General features: G+C 44.0%; 1 protein-coding gene across 2 annotated transcripts in view; it reads right to left on the minus strand.

The window, feature by feature from the left end:
• Positions 1–351: 351 nt before the first annotated feature.
• The window catches only part of CPNE1 (copine 1), a 33523-nt gene continuing 6092 nt past the window's right edge, over positions 352–27782 (minus strand). The window contains exons 2-16 of one of the 2 annotated variants that reach the window (XM_069953167.1): positions 20527–20655; positions 19031–19210; positions 17155–17229; positions 16298–16369; positions 12258–12341; positions 11101–11190; positions 10056–10154; positions 9301–9387; positions 8904–8963; positions 7016–7149; positions 6134–6188; positions 4401–4452; positions 3585–3718; positions 3053–3289; positions 352–1217 (exon numbers count right to left, since the gene is read on the minus strand). In XM_069953167.1, the coding sequence (XP_069809268.1) occupies positions 1101–1217; positions 3053–3289; positions 3585–3718; positions 4401–4452; positions 6134–6188; positions 7016–7149; positions 8904–8963; positions 9301–9387; positions 10056–10154; positions 11101–11190; positions 12258–12341; positions 16298–16369; positions 17155–17229; positions 19031–19210; positions 20527–20655 (1605 nt within the window). In that variant the 3' untranslated portion in view covers positions 352–1100. Of the gene's footprint in view, positions 1218–3052; positions 3290–3584; positions 3719–4400; positions 4453–6133; positions 6189–7015; positions 7150–8903; positions 8964–9300; positions 9388–10055; positions 10155–10198; positions 10295–11100; positions 11191–12257; positions 12342–16297; positions 16370–17154; positions 17230–19030; positions 19211–20526; positions 20656–27782 lie in introns of both variants that reach the window. The other variant, XM_069953169.1, reaches the window with a different exon arrangement.

Below are 27782 nucleotides of genomic sequence, written 5' to 3' on the forward strand. Positions count from 1 at the left end.
AGCCCAGGAGCGTATGAAAGAAGGTGGCCGGAGAGAAGAACAGAGGTATCGCAGGATGCTCTATGCCCCGCCCCTTTGACCTCGTTCCTCCAACTTAAAAGAGCTGTTTTATGTAAAGGATGGCACCAGGAGATACTGTGCGGTACTAGTGGCTTGGAGGCATGCATTTCCTAAAACTGCTGCCGCTGCATTGTGTTGGTAGGTATCCCTTAAAGCAGTATTCTGCTGAAACATAACTTTTCTTATGTTACTGCCCATGGTGAGTCTAACAATTCGTTTCCACAGTCCTCAGCTGCTGCTTTTTGCTAAAGACACAAAAATCTATATGTGAGCTTTTCTCTCTGTCTCCTCTCTGAGACAGATGATGTAAACAAGTCCCCGACTGGCTTTATCTGCAACTTTTTAGCTTTGTTGTAATGCTGGGAGGGTTATTCTGGGGTCAAGTTGCTAATGAACTGTGAGTAATCCTCCCAGAAGTACAAAGAAGCTACAAAGTTGCAGATAAAGACTGTCAGGGACTTGTTTACATCAGCCGTCTCAGAAGCGAGGGGAAGAGAAAAAGCTCACACACAGATTTTTGTGTTTTCAGCAGAAAGCAGCAGCTGAGAACTGGGGGAAGGAAACTGAATAGATGATAACAAGTATGGAAGGAAGTGTTAGTCTCAACATGGACAGCAACATATCAAAAGTTATGTTTGAGTGAAATACCCCTTTATTAGCTGTGTCACATCATTTCTCCTGAGCTTTTGCCTAGTCTAGAAAAGACTCTCTATGTTGATAATAAATCACTGTAGCCGTCACCTGATATATACCATACATCCAACTCTCTTTGCATAAAATAAACCCAAAGAAGCCAATAACCCAGAACATGTCCTCGACCAAATGAAAAAGCAGAAGCAAGATGGCAGGACTTCAGTGTTATCGATTGTCCATAGGAAAGTCCATTGGTTGGCTGAAGACCGTCCTGCCACACCAGACAGAGAACGGACGAATAACAGATGATACCCTGAAATAGAGTCCTGTAATACAGATGATGAAAGTGATGAATCCTGTAACTTCTTCAGGTTGTAGCAGCACCTTGTGTGGGGTTATCCATCTTCCTATGCGGTTTTTTGCTGGGGAGGATTCACAGGGGGCATTCCCAAAACCTTGAAATAAGTGACCAGCTGCTTCGGGATCTCAGCAAGTACGGCCTGAGTCAGTGCCTCACGGGGGGCCTGGAAGGAGGAGGAAACAGTCAGTATACAGGGTACATTACTAACAGCACTGCCTGTACAGATACTGGAAGAAGTCGCAGTAGCGAAACGTATGTCAGGTCCTGGACCTGGGATTCTCCACTTATTACTATCGCTCACTGGCAGGCTGGGTGTAGGAGGGTCTCCATGATGTTGGAGCTGGCTCTCCTGCATTGTCTCTGCTCCTTGCTCTTTCCCTCTTACTAATATCCTTATTGCATTAGCTGGACTGTTACCATTTTTTGCACTTTATTTCTGTTTCCAGGTCCTCTTTGTCCGGCTATTCAGGGGAATACTGCATAGTGAGTATATGGTTATTTAGTTGCAGGTATGTCCTGGGGTCCTTTCTTTTGCTGCATGTGGGTTCTTTTATGTCCGGTCTGAAACTTTTTTAGGGTGCCTTCACACCTACCGTAACGCAGTAGAAAATCCGCTGCAGATCCGCAGCAGATTTAACTAAATGAATGAACACAGCATTAAATACGCACTGTCAAATCTGCTGCGGATCCCAACAGATTTGTAAGTGCGGATTTGATGCTGTGTTCATTGTTGGTGTTTTATGTAATATTGTGCGTTGGGATACTTTATAAGTCTGGGTTTGTTTGTTTTTTATTTATCAGAGATGTCTGTGTTGTAGTATAAAAACTAACAGGGCCCCTTTTAGAAAGGGATATGGGCCCTATTACACCAAGCAGCTATCAGCCATATTCAGGCGATTATTATCCGATAATCACTTGGTGTAATAGCTAGTGTTAAAAGGCAACGTTCAGCTGACATGCACAATGTCGGCTGATTCTTGTCTTTTAACCTGTTGAAAAAAATTACAATGATAACAATGTCCTGCTGGCCATTGCTCCATGCAATAGGAGTAAGGGCGGCAGACCGCCGCTATCTCCTATGAGCCCTCCCACAGCTCCCCATGGCTTCCACGCTCTTACTCGCTTGCTGTTGGTGCATGTAATAGCTCCGGCAGCAAGTGGAGAACGAGGAACAAGTGAGCGCTGATCTGACAGGTCAGCGATCGCTTGCTCCTCCAGATAGGCCTGTGTAACAGGGCCTTAAGGGTCCTATTACATGGGCCAACGGCAGCCCGATCAATACTGAAAACATCTGCTAGATCGGTGCTCATTTCCTGGGCCTGTTACACAGCCCGATATTCATTTAGCAAGGGCTGCACACACAGTTACTGATGTCCGTGCAGCCTTTGGCCAAACATTTAGTACAATACCGGTCCACGCTTCCGGTCTTCTCCACTCTGCTCCCTCCCTGGTCCCACATGCCGCAGCTTCAGAGTGGCCCGTCTCAGCTGACAGGCCGCTAAGCCAATCACTGGCTGGGACTACCAGTGATTGTGGTGGTCCCGGCCAGCGATTGGCTGAGCTGCCTGTCAGCTCAGACAGGCCACTCTAAAGCTGCAGCCACGGGATTGGGACGCAGGCAGAGAACAGGAAAAGACAGGAAGCCTGGACAGCTAATGTAAACAGTTTGTTGTCTCCTTTACACAGAGAGATAATCGGCCGAATTGACTGACTGATCGTTTCTTTAGGCTCTGACCTAATATCATCGGGCTTCGTGAAATAGGGCCAAACAGCTATCGCTGCCGATTCAGAGGTAGGCCGAGGTATACCACCCCAACAGAGGCCCAAAGAACCCATCAGATCAATGGAGGCTTATGGCATCATTTAGCGCACATGGCACATACATGATCATCTGAACATGGTGGTAGACATAAGCACTGCAAAACTAAATGAATAAAACTAGATGCAAATGGTAAAAAGAGCTGCAATAAATATAGGGTCGGACAGCGCTCAACTCACGTTTTGGAATTGTCGGAATGGCACAAACTGGACGATGTCTCTGGCGGCAGGTTCTCCGCTGGAAGATTTCAGAACTCCATTGTCTCCATCAAGGAACTCCATGGCTTTAAAGTCTGCGCTTCCTACACCGATGATGATGATGGACATTGGGAGCTTAGAGGCTTGGACAATGGCGTTTCTGGTGTCATTAAGGTCAGTGATCTCCCCATCAGTGATGATCAGGAGGACAAAGTATTGCTGCAAACATGGGGGGAAACAATTCAGAGTTTGGGTACGTTCACACTACAGAATCCAGACGGAAAACTTGTGTATTCCGCAGCTTGCAGTCGCTCACGGACTCTATGGATGGGCGAAAATGCGCGCGGCCGCCAGACTTTATTCTATGCACGGGCAGATTCGGCCGTCAGTCCAAAGAATGGAGTCTATGGCCGTCAGAGTCCGTGAGTGAGTGCAAGCTGCGGAATCCGCAACGGGTTTTCAGTCGGGATTTACAAAATATTTCTAAAATAGTTATATCATCAAATAAACTTACAGATGCGGTTTTCTGCTGCGCCACGGCCGACGCAAACCTGGTCACATGGTTGATGATGGGAGAGAAGTTTGTTGGGCCATAGAGACGGACCTGAGGCAAAGCCTGGCGGTATGCATCCACTATGCCTTGTATGCCTGATGATAGAAATACATTACTTAATAAAACTACTTAGAGTGTTAAAAGGTATACTCCAGTGGGAAAAATGAATTTATAGCAACTTGTGTCAGAAAGTTATACAGATTTGTAAATTATTTCTATGTAAAAATCTCCAGTCTTCCAGTACTTATCTGCTGCTGTATGTCCTGCAGGAAGTGGTGTATTCTTTCCAGTCTGACACAGTGCTCTCTGCTGCCACCTCTGTCCAGAGCAGTAGCAAATCCCCATAGAAAACCTCTACTGCTCTGGACAGTTCCTGACATGGACAGAGGTGGCAGCAGAGAGCACTGTGTCAGACTGGAAAGAATACACCACTTCCTGCAGCACATACAGCAGCAGATAACTTTCTGATACCAGTTGAAACAATTTTTCCCCATTTTTTAAATGTATTCTGGGAGTGTTTGCCGTCCCTTGGATAAATCTAACCACAAAGAAAATAAGGATCCTTTTACACACACATTTATCTGACAGATTTCTGAAGCCAAAGCCAAGAACAGACTATAAACAAAGAACCGATCATACAGAAAAGACCGAGATTTCTCCTCTTTTCAAATCCATTCCTGGCTTTGGTTTAAAAAATCTGTCAGATAAATCTCTCTGTGTAAAAGGACCCTAACCATCGATTCAAGTTATTGTGGCATAATGCTTCAGGCATCTTACCTGCACAATAAGGATTGCTGGGGTTGAAGTTCAAGGCAAATTCATGAGACACCTGGGAAATAAGAGCAGTTTTTAGTCTTTTTAGAAATTTAGCAAAAAAAAATATTATATAATATAATATAATATAATATATATATATATATATATATATATATATATATATATATATATACATACATACATACATACATACATACACATATACACACACACACACACCTTAACAGAACAAAAGACGCAAGGTACCAAATTTATTAAAATTGTGTATCTTAATAGATTAATGCATTTTATAGTGTCTCTAAACCATAGCCCTCTATATAGACACTTTTTTATTGCCTCATTCTCCATTTAAAGACTAGAAGCATCATGGAAAAGGGGGTTAACTACAATCCTAGGGACATCACTGGGTGTTAACTACAAAACTAGGAGCATCAAGGGGGGTTTAACTACTATACAAGGAGTATCACTGGAAGGGTTAACACAATACTAGGGGCATTGGGGGGGGGGGGCCACAATACTTTGCCTTGCCCTGGGTGCTGCCAACCCATGCGCTACACTACTGCTACACATAGTATAACTTAGGGCTGGGCGATTAATCGAATTCATCCGAATAATTTGCCTAGATTTTTAGAATCGATTCAATTTCTTTGAAAATCGTAAATTCAATTTTCAAAGGAACAAAAAAAAATGCACTCCAACCTGCAGGGGGAGCAGTGGCGCTCCGGGCAAACTGCTCCTCCTGCAGGTCCGAGCAGGACCGCCCGCCCACACCCGGAGAACCGCAAAAGCCGCCCTACCAAACACACACCCACCTACATGATCATCGCCCGCCTGCATCCAGAGCACCGCAGCCGCCGCCGCCCGCACCCGGAGCACCAGAGCAACGCTGCCGCCCACACCCAGAGCACCGCAGCCGCCGTCCATACTGTATTGTGTGGTGCTAGTCAGTACTGCAAGACTACTCTACTACTACCCCCAATACTACTCCCCATACTAATCTACTACTACCCCCAATATTAATCCCCATACTACTCTACTACTACCTCCAATATTAATCCCCATACTACTCTACTACTACCCCCAATACTACTCCCCATACTAATCTACTACTACCTCCAATATTAATCCCCATACTACTCTACTACTACCCCCAATACTACTCCCCATACTAATCTACTACTACCCCCAATATTAATCCCCATACTACTCTACTACTACCCCCAATACTACTCCCCATACTAATCTACTACTACCTCCAATATTAATCCCCATACTACTCTACTACTACCCCCAATACTTCTGCCAATACTGCTCTACTGCTTGCACTACCATTGCTGCTGCTACTACTACTACCACCCCCAATACTGCTCTAATACTACTCCCAAAACAGCTCCCCTTATCTACTACTACACCCTTCATCTTCTATGCTTCTACACCCCTTATACACTATGCCTCCATTACTAGACCCTGCCTAAAATAAATAAATAAAAAAAAAATAGAGATTTACAAAATCGAGGGGGGGAAAAAATGTAAAAAAACTTTTTATTTTATTTTTTGGCCATATCACTCAGCCCTAGTATAACTATATGTGTATGGCCCCCAGATGACTTTATAAATCCTCAAATGGCCCTCAGCAGGAAAAAGGGGTTCCCCACCCCTGCAATAAACAATGGATAACTATAACTACCAATAACTTTGTAAAGAATATATAGTAGGTGACTAATCCCTCTCACCTGCCAGTTTGGTGGGACCTGGGCTCCAAACCCAAAAGCCGGGAACTGCTTGTCTCTAAAAATAAGAGAAATTACACAGAAATAGGTGAGGCACAAGAAGAGAGAGAGAGTGTGTGACACCCCTACACATAGAGAGAAGATACCCCTACACATAGAGAGAAGATACAGCTCTGTAAGACCAGACAGGTTATTCTAATGGTGGTTTTACACGGAACGATGTATCGTTCGAATTTGCCCGATAACGGTCGAATTGGAACGATAATCGTACATGTAAACGCAGTGAACGATCAAGCGACGAGCGAAAAATCGTTCATTTTAATCTTTCAACAAGTTCTCAAATAGTCGTTGATCGTTCGCAAAAAATTCGCAGATTGTTCAGTGTAAACAGTCTTTCAACGATTTCCCCTATGTGTGAGATAGGCTTAAGCGATCGCAAAACGAATATTTCGTACGATGTATCGTTCCGTGTAAACGCCAATCGTTAGAAAAAAAAAATTGTTCATTCAAAATCGTTAATCGTGCGATTGGGCGAATTATCGCTCCGTGTAAAACCACCATAAGGGCCCTATTCCACCGGACGATTAACGATCTCAAACGACCGCTATTGCGAAAGACCTTAAAACGTTCACTCATTTCCATGGAACAATAATCGTTACTTATGATCGTATTTGCGATCGTTTTCTCTTCGCTATTGCGTTCGTATCTACTGCGAACGACGTCTTATTCAATGCGAACGATTTGCGTACGTTTTGCGAATGAGCAACGATAAAAATAGGTCCAGGTCTTATAAAGCGATCAAAGATTTCTCGAGATTGTTAGGTGGAAATTCTCTATGGTATGGAGAGAAGGAAGATAATGATAAGCCATAGAAAAGAATCTTACGCGTCATAGTCCTGGATCACATTGCCCACACACCATATCGCTGTAAGATATTCATTGACACCATTGGGGCTGATGAAATGCAAGGAGTCTGGTGATCTGGGATCTCCATTGGAGCCTGTGAAATCAATTCCTACCTACAAATAGGAAATAAGAGCAAATATTGGGCCATGTGACACTATCACCAGTTTGATAAAAAAAAATAAAAAAATCTTCATAGTCTTGGATAACCTGAACATGTTTTCTTATAAAGGGTTAATAACAACACTTGCAAAAAAATTTAAAAAAAGTCCTAAAAGGGTTGTAGAGGATTAGAAAAGCCATGGCTGCTGTATTACAGCTCAGCTGCATTAAAGAGACTCTGTTGTGATTTTTTATTTATTTTTATTTTTTTTAAGAAATCAACAGGGGTTGTGATCGCAAGCAGCTTTGCAATATACTTATTTATTTAATTTTTTACATGTTTAAATCAATGTTATACAAATATGGCCACTAGGTGTCTCCCTTCCTTGGCTCCATTCTCCCTCCATGCTGATATTTGGTCTTTTCTCTGTTCGAAAAACAGAGACCAAACATAGGAAGTCCCCGTCCTTTGCCGCTCAAACAAGGAAAAAGACACCTGTCCGTCATGCAGGTTGTATATCAGCTGAGGGGAATTAACTTGGGCTACTTATATTATTATTACCTAGTACTAATTCTATTATCAGCTCTGCAGCTTACCAGGAGACAATGCTCTGGGTTATGTAACACGTCATTCAGTATAATGTCACTGTGTGGCTACAGAGGTTTTGGTGCTGTGTGACAGGAGAGCCGACCATACAATGCGAGCACCCCCAGGATCCTCTGCTACTAAATTTGTGCATACAGCAGCTGTACACATGTGCAGTGAGCACTTGTCCCACTCAGTGCACGCTCAGGAATGGCTGTGAATTAAAGGGGTTATCCAGTACAACAAAACATGGCCACTTTTCCCCCTCTCTTGTCTCCAGATTGGGTGGGGTTTGGAACTCAAGAGCTTAACTGCGAACCACACCTGAACTGGAGATAAGAGAGGGGGAAAAGTGGCCATGTTTTTGTAGTGCTGGATAACTTCTTTAATACCAAGCCATGTCTGTGAGCGGCAAAGGACGGGGACTTCCTGTGTTTGGTCTCTTTTATTCGAACAGAGAAAAGACCAAATATCAGCACATAAAGAGCATGAAGCGCAGTAAGGGAGACACCTAGTGGCCATGTGTGATGTTTATTTATAGAAAACTTAAAATAAAGAGTATATTGCAAACTGCTTATGATCACAACCCCTGTTGATTTCTTAAAAAAAAAAAACTTTTTACTACAGTGCTTCTTTAAGAGGGAACTCTTAAGAGTAGAATTACAATACCATACACATCCTATGGACAAAAAAAAAAAAAAAAAAAACAGCCATGTTTTCCTAATTTTGGACTCCCTTTTCAGGTGAACATGAACTGTATTGTTATTTATTTATTTTTAAATATTGAAAACAGAATGAATGGCATCAGTTTTCTGTTCTTTTTTAGATGGGCCAAGCCTATTTTCTATATAGGAGCACTGATCTCATAGATCAGTGCTCATAATGACACATGATAAACAACTGCTGGATCGTTCATATTGCCCCTTCACTTTAATCATTGTCTCCTGCATGATCTTTCATACAAGGAGGAAAATCACCATCAGCTGATCACTAGGCAGCACAATATGGGCCTATTTAGCCGACATTGCCTCGTGTAACATGTAACCTGTTCTCCTTTCTGTGCACACATACTGTATACCTTACACTGCCTATGATAGTGGACAATACAGACCAGCACCCTAAAACTTATGTGATCACATGAAATGGACATTAAAATAAAGCTCCAAGTGTTCTATTACTTACTGTGAAGTTGATTTGGCAACCACCCATGACATAATCCAAGAAGGAATACTCCACGTCTATCTAAAAAGAGAGAATATAGGTGCTAAAGGCCGATATACACAATATGTATACTTGGTGGTTGTGTAATATGTTTAGAGTTTTATTGCTTTTTTTTCTATAAAATATCTGGAAAGGCCTATTGTCTAATGCAGGGATGGAGAACCTTCGGCCCTCCAGCTGTAGCAAAACTACAATACCCATCATGCCTGGACAGCCGTTGGCTGTCCAGGCATGATGGGAATTGTAGTTTTGCAACAGCAGGAGGGCCAAAGGTTCCCCGTCCCTGCTCTAATGTGTTCAGTGTGGACTTATAGGTATTATTATAATCCCACGCAAACCACCTTAAAAATGTACTTACTTTGCAGCTCTTGACCCGCACAGTACCAGAGTTCTTATAACCCTTCTTCTTCTGCTTCTTCTGAGGATTAATGCATTCAAACTCCACCTACAAATGAAGATTCCAATGAGTTATGGGCCAGCCATTAAAAGACCCTCCAATATCCAACAGGCAAAAATCACAACATGCATTTTAGTAGCCGCATACACAAAACCAGCACCATCAGATTAAATAGTAATAAATATTCCCATGATAAAAGAGCAAAAAAAAAATTCTTGCAAATCAAGTGGTGCCAGAAAGTTATATAAATTACTTCTATTTAAAAAAAAAAAAACTCCAGTCTTCCAGTACTTATCAGCTGCTGTATATCCTGCAGGAAGTGGTGTGTTCTTTCCAGTCTGACAAAGCGCTCTCTGCTGCCAACTCTGTCCATGTCAGGAACTGTCCAGAGCAGGAAAGGTGATGGAGATTTGCTGCTGCTCTGGACAGTTCCTGACATGGACAGAGGTGGCAGAGAGCACAGTGTCAGACTGGAGACAATACATCACTTCCTGCAGGCCATACAGCAGCTGATAAGTACTAGAAGACTGGATATTTTTTTAAATGAAAATACAAAATCTGACACTAGTGAATTTGAAAGAAATTTTGCTGGAGTAACCCTTTAAGTCAATCAGAGAAATAATCAGATTGGTCATTGGCTCGGAAAATAGAAGGAAATAAAAAAGGAAGAAGTTATTGGGGAGTGATCAGTAAAAAAAACATGAAACAGCGCTCACCGGAGAACTTCCTCCTGCCTTCTGCAGCTGAGACAAGTTAGTCTCAAATATCCCTATCAAGTCATGAGAGCCATCGCTATCATAATCAGTACAGTGCACCTAGAGGAAGAGAGGTACGCAGTGAGAAAAGGTTATGGGCTCACCGCTTGCTCCTGAGCTCCCATCAGCTTGGAGGTGACGCACTCGAATTCTCCTATGAGATCAGAGCTGGAGCTGTCATCGTGATCGCTAACTGAGACCTGACATTGAAACACACTGGTGAGCCCGGATACACATCACAGCACAACATCCTGTCTATACCAGGGACAGGGAACCTACCAGGTATCATGGGAACTGGAGTTTTGCAACAGCTGGAAAGCGGTAGGTTCCCCGTCCCTGGTCTACACTGATAACACCCATCATTATGGCACAAGGACAATTTACAGTTCTGCTTTGTATGAAGCCATAACATAGAAGTGCATGAAGTCACTATTGCTCTTCTCTATACCCAGGATAGTAGATTATGCAGGATTCCTCCAGAAAAATAAATAATAAAATTAGACTCCATGGGGGAGGGGGCACATTAATGAACGATGCGCCACTAAGGTATGCCTGGGAGAAGGCACGGATGTAACCCCTGCTTGCCCGATTTGGGGGTAGGTGGCGGCCTCCTCCTGCATCTTAGATGCCATGATGGGGAGGTTTATCAAACGGGTGTAAAGTAGACCTGGCTCAGTTGCCCCTAGCAACCGATCAGCTTTCACTTTTCATTCTTTAGATTCCTTGGAAAATGAAAGGTGGAAGCTGATAGAACTGGCTCCGTTGCCCCTAGCAACCTATCAGCTTCCAAGGAATCAAAAGAATGAAAGGTGGAATCTGAATCTGAGCCAGTTCTAATTTACACCCCTTGGATCAATTTCCCCCGACATATCCAAAATATGTGACACTTTTCTCAAAGAAGAAACTTGCAAAATATGCTCTGATGTGATCGCGCCCCCCTCAGAAGGTTCCACCCTCACAGCTAATCTCCATGACCCCGACAGTACTTTGTATTCCTGGTACTCACCTTGATGGGTTTGTTCATGTCTCCACCGCACAAACTTTGCAGGGAAACGCTGAACTTTTTCCAGCACGGATTGAGATTGTTCTTGATAACCTGTAGAAAACATAAGAGGACATTGCAGCAATATACAATGACTTAGGACCCTTTCGCACAAGCCAATTGCTAGAAACGATCCTTCAGCCGACAATTGGCCCGTGTAGAAGTGACAGCAATTGGTTGAGGATTGAGAAATTGGCAGATGATTGGCTGATCGCATCTTTTGATCACCCCTATAAATTACGGTTTACCGGCCGCACATCTCCCTGTGTAAACAGATGACGTACGGCCCATAGCAATGCAGTTAAAGGAGAAGTCCGGCGAAAAATTTTATTGAAGTATTGTATTAGCCCCCAAAAGTTATACAAATGACCAATATACACTTATTATGGGAAATGAACATAAAGTGTTTTTTTCCCTGCATTTACTCTTGCATCAAGGCTTCACTTCCTGGATAAAATGGTGATGTCACTTCCTGGATAACATGGGGATGTCACTTCCTGGATAACATGGTGATGTCACTTACTGGATAACATGGTGATGTCACGACCCGACTCCCAGAGCTGTGCAGGCTGTGGCTGCTGGAGAGGATGATGGCAGAGGGATGCTCAGTGTCCCTCCAGTGCCCTGTGTCCCTCAGTGTCCCCCTGCCATCATCCTCTCCAGCAGCCACAGCCTGCATAGCTCTGGGAGCCGGGTCGTGACATCACCATGTTATTCAGGAAGTGACATCACCATGGTATCCAGTAGTAAGTGCAGGGGAAAAAAAGCACTTTATAAGCATTTGTGTATAAGTGTATATTGGTGATTTGTATAAAACTCTTGGGGAAAAATACAATACTTTCATAAAAATTTTCGCCGGACTTTTCCTTTAAATGGATGCTCGAATGATACAGGGATCATTTGTGTGTCCCGGCCACTTGATTATTTGTGAAACAATCACTAATAGCACTGATCGTTGCTCGTTTGCTTCTGTAGACGGCCACCACCCCTTTCAGACCCTGTAAAAAAACATTATAGACCAGCTCAAAAGATGTGATCAGCCATGGAGTGGGCATTCTCCTGCTCCTTGGCTGATCGCTGAAATACAGGGTAGTAACAGAATGGAAGAAAAAGTATTGTACCTCTGATCTGTAAGCCAGCTGCCAGGACCCATCATCTCCTTGTTTGTACAGTTCCAGGAATGGATCAGACTTGCCAAGAAAATCCTACAGCAGGTGAACAAAGCAAAGGTTATAGGAAGAATACAATTATTACATAAAACACTGCAGGCAAATGTAATGAAGCAAACAGGGTTATTGAGTACTCCAGGGATAGGGAACCTACGGCCCTCCAGCTGTTGCAAAACTACAATTCCCATCATGCCTGTCCAGGCATGATGGGAATTGTAGTTTTGCAACAGCTGGAGTACATGTATACCAGTATATTTCCTTCCCCATTAGATACTACAAATAGATACAGATGACACCTGAGCCTGAACAAGCAGTGATGACCTTCTGGGTTAGGATATCATATATATAGAGCACATTATATAATACAAGGGGCTACCTGTAGTTTTATAGTCAGGACGCCATCACCCAGGTCTGTGCAGTAATAACCATCAATTGCATTTTAGACTGGTTTCCATTATTTATGTACAGGGAATGCACACACACCCATTGCTGGGCACTGGTCACACTGGGGGCTGGACGTGTGGTGTGCACCCGCGTGGGCGTTCAACCAGTCACTTGCCAGATGGTGATGTGTGACACCACTACTGTGGTGGTTGGTCAGAATACAGCTCAGCCTGTAATTGTACTGTTGTGACGCCAGTGTCAGTGGGGCACTCAGGTATGGTGGCACACCTGCTTTTATTTTAGGGAGGCTGGCTATATCCTTTCCCCTGTGGTCGGTGACCTGCCGGGCTATAAGGGGGCTTCTTGGGCTGTTGTCACGGTGGTCCAGAGTGGAGCCGTGACCCACCCGGACTATCGGCACCGCCACCGACAGAAAGGGGAGATGACCCAAGGATGTGGTGTTAACTGTGTAGGAACAATAATCACCGAGTCCTGTTACCATAAATAAATCTTATTTACTGTGAGAACACTTTTTACAATAAGAATGCAAACTCAGTATAGCATATATGTCCTTGTGCGTCTTATTAGATATATGTACTCTAACACACAGCGCTGGGTGTGAGGAAAAAGGAAAAAACAATTATCACTCTACAGGACTTTGGCACCATACCACCACGCAGCCCGGCGTACTCCATCTCTCTCCACGCATGCGCAAGATCTAGACCCGATAAAACGGAACGGCGTGCAGCGCCGAAGCGCACATCACTGTGACACCAAACAAGCGAGAGTTCACTTACAGCACGGAGCCGCCGCATTCAGCCGAAGCGCCTGTCAATTCCACTCCAAGCATGAACCACTCCAAGCAGGAGATCTGAGTCCACAGCGAGGAGCCGGTGAGCAGTGGTGACCAGCCACGTTAATCTATGAGAATATTTTGCATCCATGTGGATACTCTGAAAGGCTAAATGTTGCAACCACAGCCCAGAGCATAAAACAGACGGTATATCTTCATTTCATTGTTTATCAATCATCATCCAGTTTACACGACTGTTGATACTATCATGAACTCATGGGACAACGATGAGACCATGTTTACAATCATAGTGTGTTACCTCTTTTTATCGATTTAACACACACACAGCATACATATTTTTATATGTTTTTATACTTTTATCATCTGCATATTTTTATATTCTTGATCGAGTTTTTTGTCTTGTTTTTTCCTTTTTCCTCACACCCAGCGCTGTGTGTTAGAGTACATATATCTAATAAGACGCACAAAGACATATATGCTATACTGAGTTTGCATTTTTATTTGCACTATATCTGTTTTACTTATTTTACATATATTCATTGTATCTCTAATAAATATCTAATTTGAGGACCTTACCCCTCTCTCTTTTTACATTCAGCTTTTAGTCCTTATAGGGTATAGGACTCTCAAAGGGTAACCTCATTAGATACAAATCAGTAGAACTCACACCTCCCCTTCTATTCCTACTTTATACAATAGCTGATCATAGACTGTAGACTGAACAGAATCTGTGCTGAGAACTGCAGAACAGAAGAGCTGAACTGACTTGCTTGTGCGCTGAGAAGTAGAGTCAGGGGCGGTCTTGGCATTTCTGGGGCCCCAAGCGAAGTTATGTCTGGGGCCCCCCCTCGACTCGCGTTCCAAAACAATAGACCGCTGTGTGTTGCCCCCAGTAGTATATACCCCTTGTGCGCTACCGCCAGTAATATATACTCCTTCTGTGCTGCCCCCAATAGTATATACCCCTTGTGTCCTGCCCCCAGTAGTATATACCCCTTGTTTGCTTCCCCCAGTAGTATATAGACCCCTGTGTGTTCCCCCAGTTATATATAGCCCCCCCGTGTGCTCCCCCAGAAGTATATAGACCCCTGTGTGCTCCCCCAGTAGTATATAGCCCCCCTGTGTGCTCCCCCACTTGGATATAGACCTCCTGTGTGCTCTCCAAGTTGTATATAGACCCCATTCTGCTGCCCCAAGTAGTATATAGACCCCCTGTGTGCTGCCCCCAGTAGTATATAGACCCCTCTGTGAAGCCCCAGTAGTCTATAGCCCCCCTGTGTGCTCCCCCCATTTATATAGACCCCCGATGTGCGCTCCCCCAGTTAAAAAGACCCCTGTGTGCTCCCCCTCCCATATAGTATATAACACAATAAAACAAACACTTATACTCACCTGGGTCCGGGCGTCTCCTCTTCACTCTTGTGGCCGCAGGAAGGGTTTTCCCTGCGATCACAAGAGGCCGCACTCCCCTTGTCCTGGCGCAGATGCTCCAGTGATGCCACTTGTGACCGCAGGGAAAACCGTTCCTGCGGCCACAAGAGTGACTGACAGAAAGGGGGCCAATGTCTCCCGCCCTGTCAGTGCTACTGCATGTAACTATGAGCGCTCATTACAAGTGCTCATAGTTACAGTTCAGATGGCAGCAGCGAGCGGGGCAGCGACCCTGTCCAGCGGTCTTGAGCACAAGAGCGGGGCGTGGGGGCCCCCCTGGATGTTTGGGGCCCCAAGCGATCGCTTGGGGTGCTTGGTGCCAAAGACCGCCACTGAGTAGAGTGAGCTGAGAACAGTAGAGAGGAGTTTGTACTGAGAGTCCCAACCCAATGTAGACGTGTGCTCTGCCCAAACTTTAGAAGAAAAAGTATACTTGCGCCCGTGTTTCGACCTTTGTTGTCGTGTACCACCTGTTGCCCTACAGTGTCAGGTGAACAGTCCTACAAGGGTGACAAGCCCCAGACCTTGTTACCTGAGTTGAGCAGAGTGGTCAAGATTTCCTGGTGACTCCCGCACTACCCACAGTATGTAGGCTTCTAGCAACTTTGCTCTATCCAGATCAGTTCCTCTTGTTATCAGGTTACTGTCCTGCACTGTTAGAGATGTTCACGGCGTGGGTTGGGGTGATCTCTGACTTGTCCTCTCCTAAGTGACTTTGCACTGCATAGTGAGTAGAAGTGCTGCTTTCAAGAAACTGGTGTCTGCGTCTCCCATGTGCGTCTATCCACTGCCACCGACTAGACTACACTGGACACTGACGAGGTGGGGACCTGACAAAGCCAAAGCCCAGCTGGACTACAGCAGGGACCGTCCTATCTTGAGTCCTCTCTCCACCAAGACTTAGGTAAGACTCACTAAGTGTGGGTGTGTACTTCCTCTCCCCATGTGACGACTTCCTACAGGAGGTGTAATATCCCCTGTGAGTAGTGGAGAAGAAAGTATTGAGAAAGGAGCATAGAGATAGGTAGAGAAGAAAAGACGGCTCTCATTGGTGCACAGATTATAAAAAAACAATAACCCCTTAGTTACTACAGCTGTGCAATATACAAGTACAGTTACATACACTAGTGACATCTTGTGGTAAAACTTAGGTACTACTTCATTACCAATTTTTACTTGAAGTACAGACTTTTGCGAGGGGTGTAAAATACTAGTAACACCCGTGGTGGGACACCACAAATGCGCCTCTCCAGTATTGTATGAAATATTGCTTTAAATGATTGCAGTTTCATACATTTCCCTGTGTGAATGGGACATAACTGATGGAGGAGAAAAAGTACAAACAAAAACAATAGGCGGATACCTTTTTATCTAGATTCCTAGCCTCCACCTCAAGAATCACAACCCGAGTGTCCTTGATCTCCTCAGCGATGATCTAGCAGAAAAAGGAAAATCTCAGATTAGAGGAACAAAAAAACAAAACTGATCATTTTATAGTATGTAGAAATACTACAGAAAGGGGTGTTCTAATCTGCACATTTTGGGCATATTTACCGGGGTACTTAAGAGAAATAAAATAGTTTAACAATTTTTTTTTAAGTTATATAGATCTGTAAATTACTTCTATTTAAAAATGTCAAGTTTTTCAGAATTTATCAGCTGCTGTATGTCCTGCAGGAAGTGGTGTATTCTTTCCAGTCTGATACAGTGCTCTCTGCTGCCACCTCTGTCCATGTCAGGAACTGTCCAGAGCAGCAGCAAAACGCCATAGAAAACCTCTCCTGCTCTGGACAGTTCCTGACATGGACAGAGGTGGCAGCAGAGAGCACAGAGTGTCAGACTGGAAAGACTATATAGCTATATTATGGCTGCTGTCAGCAAGAGGGGATGCAGGTCCCTATATATGACCAGTTACACATTGCAAGAAATTAAATCAAAGTCAGATTTTAGCACAAAGGTGGAGATTTTATACTATATAATATAATGCACAAAGGTATTTTTATGTTCTTTTCTGTTTTTATCTGTAGTGTTCCATTAGGACATTAGACTACTGTGAGATAGACCAGTGCCAGAGTAAGAAGACATTGTGGTGACCCCTGACATGATGAAACATGCTGGGACAGCAGCCAGAAAAGCTTAGACGAGCTACAATCAAAGCACATAAAAGATTCACGTATCCATTGTCTGTGTGTATATACTGGTGTACTCCTCTATACTCACAGTTATTGTTCCCTTCCCGGCAGGTTTCCCCTTCTTCAGCTCCAGCATCCCCTTCAGCTTATGATTGGACACAACCTAAAAGCACATTACAAAAACATATATCACATGACTAATATTCTAACAAGTACGGCTAAGCAATTAGAGGGACAATCTGGCGACTGTCACGTTACCAAGATTTTTGTATGTATTCAATGACGGTAATCATTAAAAAACGATACAGAATTCCATTATAAAGGCTCAAAAAATTCTGTATTTTACATTGACTGCAAGCAGAGTATTGCGGCTATATGTAATTCCAGGGTTTTCGATGAATTAATATTCTTTGTACTACTTTGTATATTTGTACTAAAAGTCGTATTTGGTCTCTTTCTGTAAAAAACTTGATAAAACTAATAAAACCTTTAATATGACAAAAAACCACAAAACCAAAAATACACTGTACAAATGTAGCACTCCAATGATTTTCACAAGAAATAAGTAAAATCCTTTAAGGTTCACACGTACCGGATCCGCAGCGTATTTCACGATGTGAGTTTGAAGCAAAATCCGCTGCGGATCCTGTACCGGGAAGCTGAATAAGTCCTATACACGCTGCGTGTATGGGACCTGGCCCCTTTAATCCCAACCCCATTCCTGCTTGCTTCGGGGCGCCCGGTGTCTTCACGGCCCGCCCGGCCAATCAGTGCGCTGCGGCGGGGCAGTGCACTGATTGGCCGGGCGGAATGTGCCAGGAGCCGCCGAAGCAAGCAGGAGCCGGGATCAGGTAATGTATATCCTGCCCGCCCCCCCTGCAGCCCCGATCGCCCGCATGATCGCCCCCCGCACCCCCCGGCCGTACGATAGCCCCCCGCAGCCCCAATCGCCTCCAGCCCCCGACCGCACGATCGCCCCCAGCCGCGCGATCGGGGCTGCGGGGGGCGATCGTACGGCCGGGGGGTGATCATGCGGCCGGGGGGTGTGGGGGGGCTATCGTACGGCCAGGGGGTGCGGGGGGCGATCATGCGGCCGGGGCGATCGGGGCTGCGGGCAGGATATACATTACCAGGTCCCCGCTCCTGCTTGCTTCGGCGGCTCCCGCCACGTTCCGCCCGGCCAATCAGTGCACTGCCCCGCCGCAGTGCACTGATTGGCCGAGCGGGCCATGAAGACACCGGGAGCCCCGAAGCAAGCAGGAACGGGGACCCGGTAATGTACAATGTCCGGCGGCTAGGGGGTTAATGGGGAGGGCTGCAGACAAAATCGCAGCAGGGATGTGCATCCCTGCTGCGAGTTTCCCTGCTAATGAAAGTATAGGGCTGGGATCTGCAGCGAGTCTCGCTGCAAAAACGCAGCAAGGAGACTCGCTGCAGACCCGCCAAGTGGGTTTGTAGCCTTAATCAGTCATGGTCTGGGTGTTCAGACCCATAGGGGGAGATTTATCAAACTGGTGTAAAGTAGAGCTGGCTCTGTTGCCCCTAGCAACCAATCAGATTCCACTTCTCTTTCCTCACAGAGTCTTTGGAAAATGAGAGGTGGAATCTGATTGGTTGCTAGGGGCAACTGAGCCAGTTCTACTTTACACCAGTTTGATAAATATCCCCCATAGAGTTCATTAGAATGAGCTGCGAGAAGCACTCGGCTAAGCACTTTACTCCTTAGGTTGCTCCAATCTCGGCCTACCTGCAGGAGATGGTGTCCATAGACTTACAATGGAGCCTATCACCTGCAGCGAGAAGAAATTCCTGTGAGCTGAGGAGTGAAGCACTTAGCCAGGTGCTTCTCTTAGCTCTATCTAGCAATCTGTGCAGGTTAAACACCCAATACTTGATTGAGCAGATCAAAATGGCCAAAACCAATGATGCATTGTACAGATGATGTCATATACGGGACTACATACCTGACCAAGTGTGCACTCGAATCCTCCCAGATAGTCGTCGTCGTTCAGGTCCACAGACTTGTTGTCAATGTCATAAAGGCCGAACTTGATGCTCTGTACTTTCTCAAAGTGGTAGTCAATGACCGGCTTGGTGGAGAACTCCGGACTCTGACAGTTCTTCACTTTTTCTGTTCGAGCCAACTAGAGCGAAAGGAGGACAATATTAATTCTTTCATTTATAGCCAAGAGGATGGACTTTTTCTATGTGTAGCTGACTTCATAACTCTACTGTTCCCAGTTTTTTGCTGTTTGTTCAGCATCTGTACACAGCCTGTTCTGGTGACTTGCATTCATGTACAGTTATTAGTAATGTTCCCTGTGGTAACTCATAATTTTCCACCAATTATAGCACAGCAAGACCGCACATGGTTCACCATGAATGTTCATGGTTTTGCATTGTAGTTATTAGTCATGCAGTTTTCACACTGGGAAACGTGTTCTCCAGAATTAACAGAAAACATAGATACTTTCTTCTAAAAACAGCACCGCCCTGTCCTCAGGCTGTGCATAGTATTATAACTTCACTTCAAAGGAAGTGTGCTGCAATACCACATACAAACTGAAGAAAAGGGTGGCGCTGTCTCTGGAAAGAATTTTTTTTTATTTTTGTTGTTCTGAATACTGTCATTGACATACGCTTTTGACATATTGTCCAGATATGGTACAAGTTTGGATTGCATCGGGTCTCCTTAGATCTGTTGCGAGTTGCCTATCTTATATTCTATGGAGCGCAATATTGACAGCTGACTGGAGAGTGAAGTGCTCCGCTGATCGCTTCTTCCTTTTATAACTCGTGGTTGTAGCAGATCTGGACACTATGTCAAAAGTTTGGAGAAATGACAGTGAACTATATTACTATAGAATCCATCTCCTGCTGGATAGACGGGGAGAAATCAGGTAGTCGTGCTGCATGTAGTTCTACAAACCTGGAAACTGCAGGAATCTTGGAACTATATTAAACAAAGACTACAAGGTCAAGTTATGATTTTTTCTATGCAATTTCTACATATACTGCGCCCCCTGCTGGACCCTTCAGGTATAGACCGGGTCGTGATATCACATTTATTTAGAGAAATTGAAGCCTGCCTGATCTACTAAAATGAGGGAAATTGCACTATATGGGCACTTCCTATAATTAGTGTATATTAGAAATTTGTCTAACTTTGCTTATCTAATAACATAGTAAAAAATACATTTTGGCCGGAGTTGTCCTTTAAAAATTCTATTGAAAATAATGAGGCGGCCATTTGGCGTGTTTTTCAACACTTATTTTGGCGTAGGATGTAGGTCAATATAAGTGCCGAAAAAGCTTGTGTGAAGCCAACCTTGCAGAGTCTGCAGTTCAGGGGTCCCTATATAGAGGGGTCTATAATACCATCTAAGTTATCGCTGTTGAGACTCTCAGACACCTGTCCTGGTCACACGTACATTACAGGATATAGTAAGATTGATCGTACCTCTGACCATTTCCCATCACCGATGCTTTGTAGAACTACACATAGCGGATCAGACTTAGATCCAATATCCTTATCCAGGAGATCCGCACAGGAAATGGAGAGCTGGATCTTGGTGACGCACTGAGCCATCTGTAAGAGGAGGAAGACGCTGGTTATACTGAAGACCTCAAAGACTATATAAGTAAAGCTGACAAAATAGAGAACTCAGACTTTACACACACATATATATATATATATATCTATATATACACGGCACCATAGACTTACATTAGGAATCGGTGTTGGTCGAGTGCTCGTTCTAGTGATCGTAGGGATCTAAACACCTAGAATCGATTGATTGATTGACCGCCTGGTTACCCACAGGGCAGGGAACTATAACACAGGCCTATTTACTGGTCATCCCTTTACTCAGCGTTTCCCAACCGGGGTGCCGGTTGGGAAATGCGACACTGTCCCTTTAATATCCCTAGAAGCTGCGGCCGCGCAGCTTCTAGGGATATGCCGATGGATTGATGTTCCGCCCGCTCACATAGTGAGCGGGCGAAACATTCAATCGCGCACAATGTCAGAGCAGGACCTGTCAGCGTCCTGCTCTGACATTGACTCCCATAGGCCGCGGCACTTCATGCCAGCAGCCTATGGGAGGCCGGGACGTGACCTCTCCGGCAGGCGTGATGATGTGACGTCATCACGCCTGCCGGAGGTTCAGTCGCCGCGGCTCACAGGACGGAGCCTGAAGAGGAGGGAGAACACACAGCGCCGATTAGGTGAGTATGATGGTTTGTTGTTTTGTTTTTTTTAAAACTATTGGTGCATATTCTCATACTGCAGGGGGCATTATATGGGGGCATACTGCAGGGGGCATTATATGGGGGCATACTGCAGGGGGCATTATTATTATATGGGGCATACTGCAGGGGGCATTATTATTATATGGGGGCATACTGCAGGGGGCATTATTATTATATGGGGCATACTGCAGGGGGCATTATTATTATTATATGGGGGCATACTGCAGGGGGCATTATTATTATATGGGGCATACTGCAGGGGGCATTATTACTGTATGAGGGCAAAGCAGGGGGCACTTGTACTCTGGCCTCATGGCCATAGTACTTCTCATTGTACCCCTTTATACTGCAGTTATATGAGCCACATAATTATCAGCACCATATACTGTGGCTATACAGTGCACATCACCACAGTATATGGTGCTGATAATTATGTGCTCATATACGTGGGACTGTATGTATGAGTTTTCATGGGACTGTTATATTATATATATATATATATATATATATATATATATATATATATATATATATATGGGAATACATGGCACTGTATGTATGAGGTTACATGGGATTGTATATATGAGGGGGTTATCCTTTTTTATTTCACTTTTTTTAAAATGAATAATTTATTGAAAGGACCTCTGCCCGGCATATGTCACTCTTGAGGGCTTAAAAAGCAGCTCTTGTGGTGATAAGAAGCTGATTTAAAACCCCCAAGAGTGAACTCCGTGAACTATATGTATAATATGTACTGTTTTAGTGTCATTTTGTGCCATTTTGGTTGGTGGTGTGCCCCGGGATTTTTTAAGTATAAAAAGTGTGCCGCGGCTCAAAAAAGGTTGAAAATCACTGCCTTTACTAAATGCCCCCCACCCCCAGACGACTGATCAGGATACGACGCCAAGAGGAACCGGCCACAAAGAACGTTCCGACACCAGATATTGTCCTCAGACTACGAGAAGAGAAGTCTGTTTGCTGCATTGTTTTATGTAAGTTTGGAGAAGTATCTGTATCAATATACAATAGGATTATCAGGTGTATTATCACTATAAGCCTCAGCATCCACCAGTATAATAACCTGATTATTCTTCAATAGAGGAAGTGGAGAAACAAGATCTACTTCCCGCTATTTAGCCCAGATTAGGTTATTCTCCAAGATTCTGACAATAGTTGACCCCGGACCATTATGGAGGCGTTTGCCTATAGCATGAATAAATAGGCAATCAATGGGATATTTAAGTTAAGAGTTTCCGAGCAAACTGGGTCAGTTTGCGGAACAACCCGTGAAAGAAGAGCTCAAGAAGGGGAGAGCTGCGGCCCACCTGCCCCTTGGCTTGCTTTTGTTTTTTTAGTTGAATTTAGATTTTCTATTGGGGTTAAACAATTTATCAAATCTGAAATGGTCTCTGTTGTGTTCTGGTGACGATTAGTGTGGTCTGAGCTGCAAACGCCAGGCCCCATTTGGTCATGATAATTATTATGTTACAATTTTAAATAAAGTTATTTCATTTGAACAATTTTAAATAAAGATTTGTTAAATGCCTTAGGGTCTTGTGTCCTTTTTTTAATTCAATTAAGTTTCATGGTTATTGGTATATTGGTATGGGGTTAGAGGAAGTATGCATTACTTATTCATGGGCCATGACACCGGACGTTCCCCACAAATAGCTGGAAAGCTGCTAGGCCACATGCTCCAGAAGGGCTATACTAAGGGCCCTATTACACGGGACAATTATTGTGCGAAAAATTGTTATATCGTTCAAATTTAAACAGTAATTGTTCTGTGTAATTGCAGGCCATGATCAGAAAATCGTTCGTATGCCGTTGATTTAGATCTGAACCTAAAATTATCGTTAATCGTTTGCTGTAATTCCACATTCGTTCGCTCAATTTTTTCACTAATCCTTCAGTGTAATGGTGCGTTTACCCAGACAGATTTATCTGACAGATCTTTGAAGCCAAAGCCAGGAACAGACTATAAACAGGGAACAATAAGTCATCTTTATTACCTATTAGTAGAGATCACAAACTATTAAAAACAGGAAGTAAAATACACCCATCACTGGTTACAATAAGACTCCAAAATAGGGATGAAAAAAAAGCAGCAAATATAACAAGATAAATATTGGCCGATAGATAGATAGTGTAATCTCTGTATCAGAGTATAAAAGGTCAAAGTGCAGGTGCAATAAAAAATATATATAAGCATGAAACAAGTGAATAGCTGCTGCTCTCCAGGGTGGACGGGGTGTAGTACTTAGCCAGAGGAAGTCCTCTGGATGGAACACACTGGGTCCTACCCTGGAGAGCAGTAGCTATTCATTTGTTTCATTCATATATAAATTTTTTTTTTTTGATTGCACCTGCACTTTGACCTTTTATACTCTGATACAGAGATTGCATCTATTGTCATTATATACTGTATTCTGCTTTTTTCCCTCCTTATTTTGGGGGTAACACTGAGTCTTATTCTGACCAGCCAGAAGTGTATGTTTCTTCCTTTTTTAAGTGTTTTTAGTTGTTTTTGGTCTCTACTAATGTGTAAATAAAGATTATTCCATTTGTTAATACACTGAGGTGCACTTCAGCCTACATTGTCCAACATGCAAACTCACACATCTGTATGCTGGATGTATATAACAAACTGAACACTTTGGGGGTGTTCAAGACTGGTGTACTCGTCCGCCGGTCTTAAATTTTGCCCCGCCCCCAAATGCCTTGTCGGATTTACTAAGAGGTGCATTCCTTACTGAATCCGTCCCGACCTGCGCCACCCGTACAGAAATCTACACAATCTGTATAGTCTGGAGGAAAGGGGGACATGATCAAAACCTTTACATATGTTACAGGACTAAATAAGAAAAAACTGAACTCAAGAACCAGAGGACAGGACAAGAGGTTAGTTGGGAGAAAGATCAGAAGCAACATGAGAAAATATAACTTTACTGAAAGAGTAGTAGATGCTTGGAACAGACTTCCAGCAGATGTGGTTGGTAATTCTACAATAACTGAATGTAAACCTGCCTGGGATAATATAAGGGCAGATTAGATGGACCCTGTGTAGTGTAGTTTTTCACTATGATTTACGCCTACGAGTAAGTCAAGTGCGGGTGAAGGTGAACCAGGTACAAAGCAGGGGGAACCTAGTTAAAAGCTCAAGTCTCCTATTGATTTCAATGGCGTTCGTTACTCAAGCATTGAAGAATCCTTGACTCTAATAACAAGCACTCAAGCATTTTAGCTAAACATTTATGGATACATTTTTAAAAAAATTGTATCCTACTATCATATCATGTTATGCCTTCAGTTTGCTATTCTAATGTATCCGTGTAACGTTACCAGTAAACGAGTCTTACCAGCCCCATAATAATACTGCCCTGTGCATGCCAGCAGATCTGATGACAAGGTAGAACCTCCGCACCAGCGAGCGGTTATCTCCCCCCAGCACATTCTCCGGCCGTGACTAACGTCCACACACTGAGGCTCATTACTCCGCTTTGTATTTGGGATTACAGAAAGTATGTGAGCACAAGGTGCGGTGTGATGACAAAAAGGACGGACAATGAGAATCACCATCATTGTGATACACATGGCCGGCAGCACTATACACCTATGTGTCACCCCAGAGGCAGAAATACCAGTAACTATGGTGGATTATATACTCCTATGATGGTTTAATATGACTGCTACTGCTCATAGCAACCAAAGTCCTGGCGGAGAAACCCTTTTAAAGTGACTCTGTACCCACAATCTGACCCCCCTTAAACTGCTTGTACCTTCGGATAGCTGCTTTTAATCCAAGATCTGTCCTGGGGTCAGTTTGGCAGGTGATGCAGTTATTGTCCTAAAAAACAACTTTTAATCCAGCAGCGCTGTGTCTAACAGCCGGGGCTTACATTAGTATATGCATTAGGCTGGCACACCCTCTCTGTCCTTCCTCCCCACCCTCCTCATCATTAGGAATGCTCCAGGCAGATTGCTTCCTATTTCCCTGCTTCCTGTGTGTATAATGAACATGGGCTGGATCGTTAATAGAGATGAGCGAACCAGGTTCGGGTTTGAGTCCATTCGAACCCGAACAATCGGTATTTGATTAGCGGGGGCTGCTGAACTTGGATAAAGCTCTAAGGTTGTCTGGAAAACATGGATACAGCCAATGACTATATCCATGTTTTCCACATAGCCTTAGGGCTTTATCCAACTTCAGCAGCCACCGCTAATCAAATGCCAAATGTTAGGGTTCGGATGGACTCCAGCATGCTCCAGGTTCGCTCATCTCTAAACCTTTAATACACCTGTGCAAAGCTCAAACAGCAGTAAATGTTCCTGGAGCTTTCCTAATGAGGAGGAGGGTTGGGAGGAAGGACGGAGAGGTGGTGTCAGCCTAATGCATATACTAATGTAAGCCCCGGCCGTTAGACACAGCGCTGCCGGATTAAAAGTTGTTTTTAGGACAATAACTGCATCCCCTGCCGAACGGACCCCAGGACAGATCTTGGATTAAAAGCAGCTATCCGAAGGTACAAGGGGTTTGGGGGGGTCAGATTGTGGGTACAGAGTCGCTTTAATTCCCCTTGCTCCATGTAACAGGTTTCATGCATATTCTGATGCAGACGACCTGTGAACCTACCACAGAGGGTATGACACACATGGTGGATAGGCTATGGACTTCATTTCATGTGCAGGAACATTACAGTAGCAGCAAGGTGGGGGGATAAATAACAGCTGGCTGAATGATCGTCCGGCTGTCAGTTTTCTCTACCGCCCATCCTCCCCATACACAGGAACGTTGCACTCCTGTGTTATCCATGGGGTGGGGATGGGTAAGCTCTGGCTGCAGCTTACCCCTCCCTGAACAAAGGGGTCAGGCAGTAATTTTTCGTCACACCCAGCTGACCCTTATCTCCACCAACCTTATCTGTCGGTGGTCGTTCGGGAGATCCCCATACACCTTAGATAGACGACCCACCCACCAAAGGGAGCGGCAGGTAAAAACGACTAAAATATATGCTGTATTGGGAACTTTAGTTGTTCTTTTTTTGTTTGTTTTTACAGGTATTGACACAAACTACTAAGTAACTTTAGGCTACAAAATCTACTAAAAACAAAACAAAAGAACTGAGACCTTTAACATTAATAAAATTTGGCTACAAAAAAGTTAGTTGACATCATAGGATGCTTAAACAGTTACTGGTGCCAACTCCTGAGTCGGAGGTGTGTAATGTGTCACCACTTCCTCTGTGTGTGTGTGTAAGCGTGTGTGTGTGAGTGGTGGGGGGGGAACCTTTACATTTGCTCTAAAGCAAGCAAAAGAAATCTGCAACTACCACAGGAAAAATATGTGTTTGCAGTCTTAAACGTACCCCAAAGAATGTGTGTGTGACTAATTCTGTCATTCTGTGAATAATTCTGGATCCCCTGAAAGGTGAGAGGAAACCCATGGTGACGCCCAGAGCATATTTGTGTTGGCATAAAACTAACCTGAATAATTATACTATACAAGCAGCTGCATGTTGCTACACAGAGTCCCCTGGGACAACTAACTCCGGAGTCACAGGGACACAATGCCTATTGTCCTGCAGCCCATCCCAGCCTTGTGCAGGTCTACAATTTTGTCCCTGGTGTCCTTAGACAGCTCTTTGGTCTTGGCCAGTGCTGAGAGGTTGGAGTGTGATTGATTGAGTGTGTGAACAAATGTTTTATACAGGTAACAAGATCAAACAAGAAACAAGAAAACTTGCAAAATTGGCAGTGTATCAAATACTTATTTTCCCACTATTTGTATTGTAATGTTTTATAGACAACTACTAGGGGCCCTATTACGGCTATGTGCCGCTCGCACCGTACACGAGGCCTTGCACACGCAGCAATAGAGTTTTTTTTTGCACGTTGACAGTCCCTACCAATAGTACCAGCACGTCTGATATCAGAATAACCTGTTCATAATTGACAGGAGGAGATTTCTGGGAAAGATATTTTACATAAAGGATTACGCTACCGTGAGATTGTGACAATGGGCAAGAAAACCGGCAGAATTGTGGCCCGGTGATTTAATAAGTGCCCTCTGGCAATACATTCATTATATTAGCTACTATTAACAGGTATCCTATTTGTCGCATCTATCGCAGTACCAGTGACGGAGACCTGTTCATCTCTATCCCACACCTTATTCAGATCAGGAGAAACCGGTCTGACAAGTCAGCTTTATAATGAGGAATATACCAAGTGCTGATCAGTCGCTGCACCGGATAGTCACACGTGGCTGTATTCACACAGCGCAGATTTCCTAATGAATAATCAAAATCATTTAGGATGTGGAGACCCCACCATGCACTTCTCCCGGCTCTACCTAATAACCGGTGGAGGTCTGAACACCCAGTTAAAAACTTTTTTTTTTTTTTTTTAAATGACAGACACTTAAAGTGGTGCTTCACTTTAAGTAGTGGCTAGTCCAGGTGCTGC

This window comes from Dendropsophus ebraccatus, chromosome 14 (assembly GCF_027789765.1).
Source record: "Dendropsophus ebraccatus isolate aDenEbr1 chromosome 14, aDenEbr1.pat, whole genome shotgun sequence".
Taxonomy (NCBI): domain Eukaryota; kingdom Metazoa; phylum Chordata; class Amphibia; order Anura; family Hylidae; genus Dendropsophus; species Dendropsophus ebraccatus.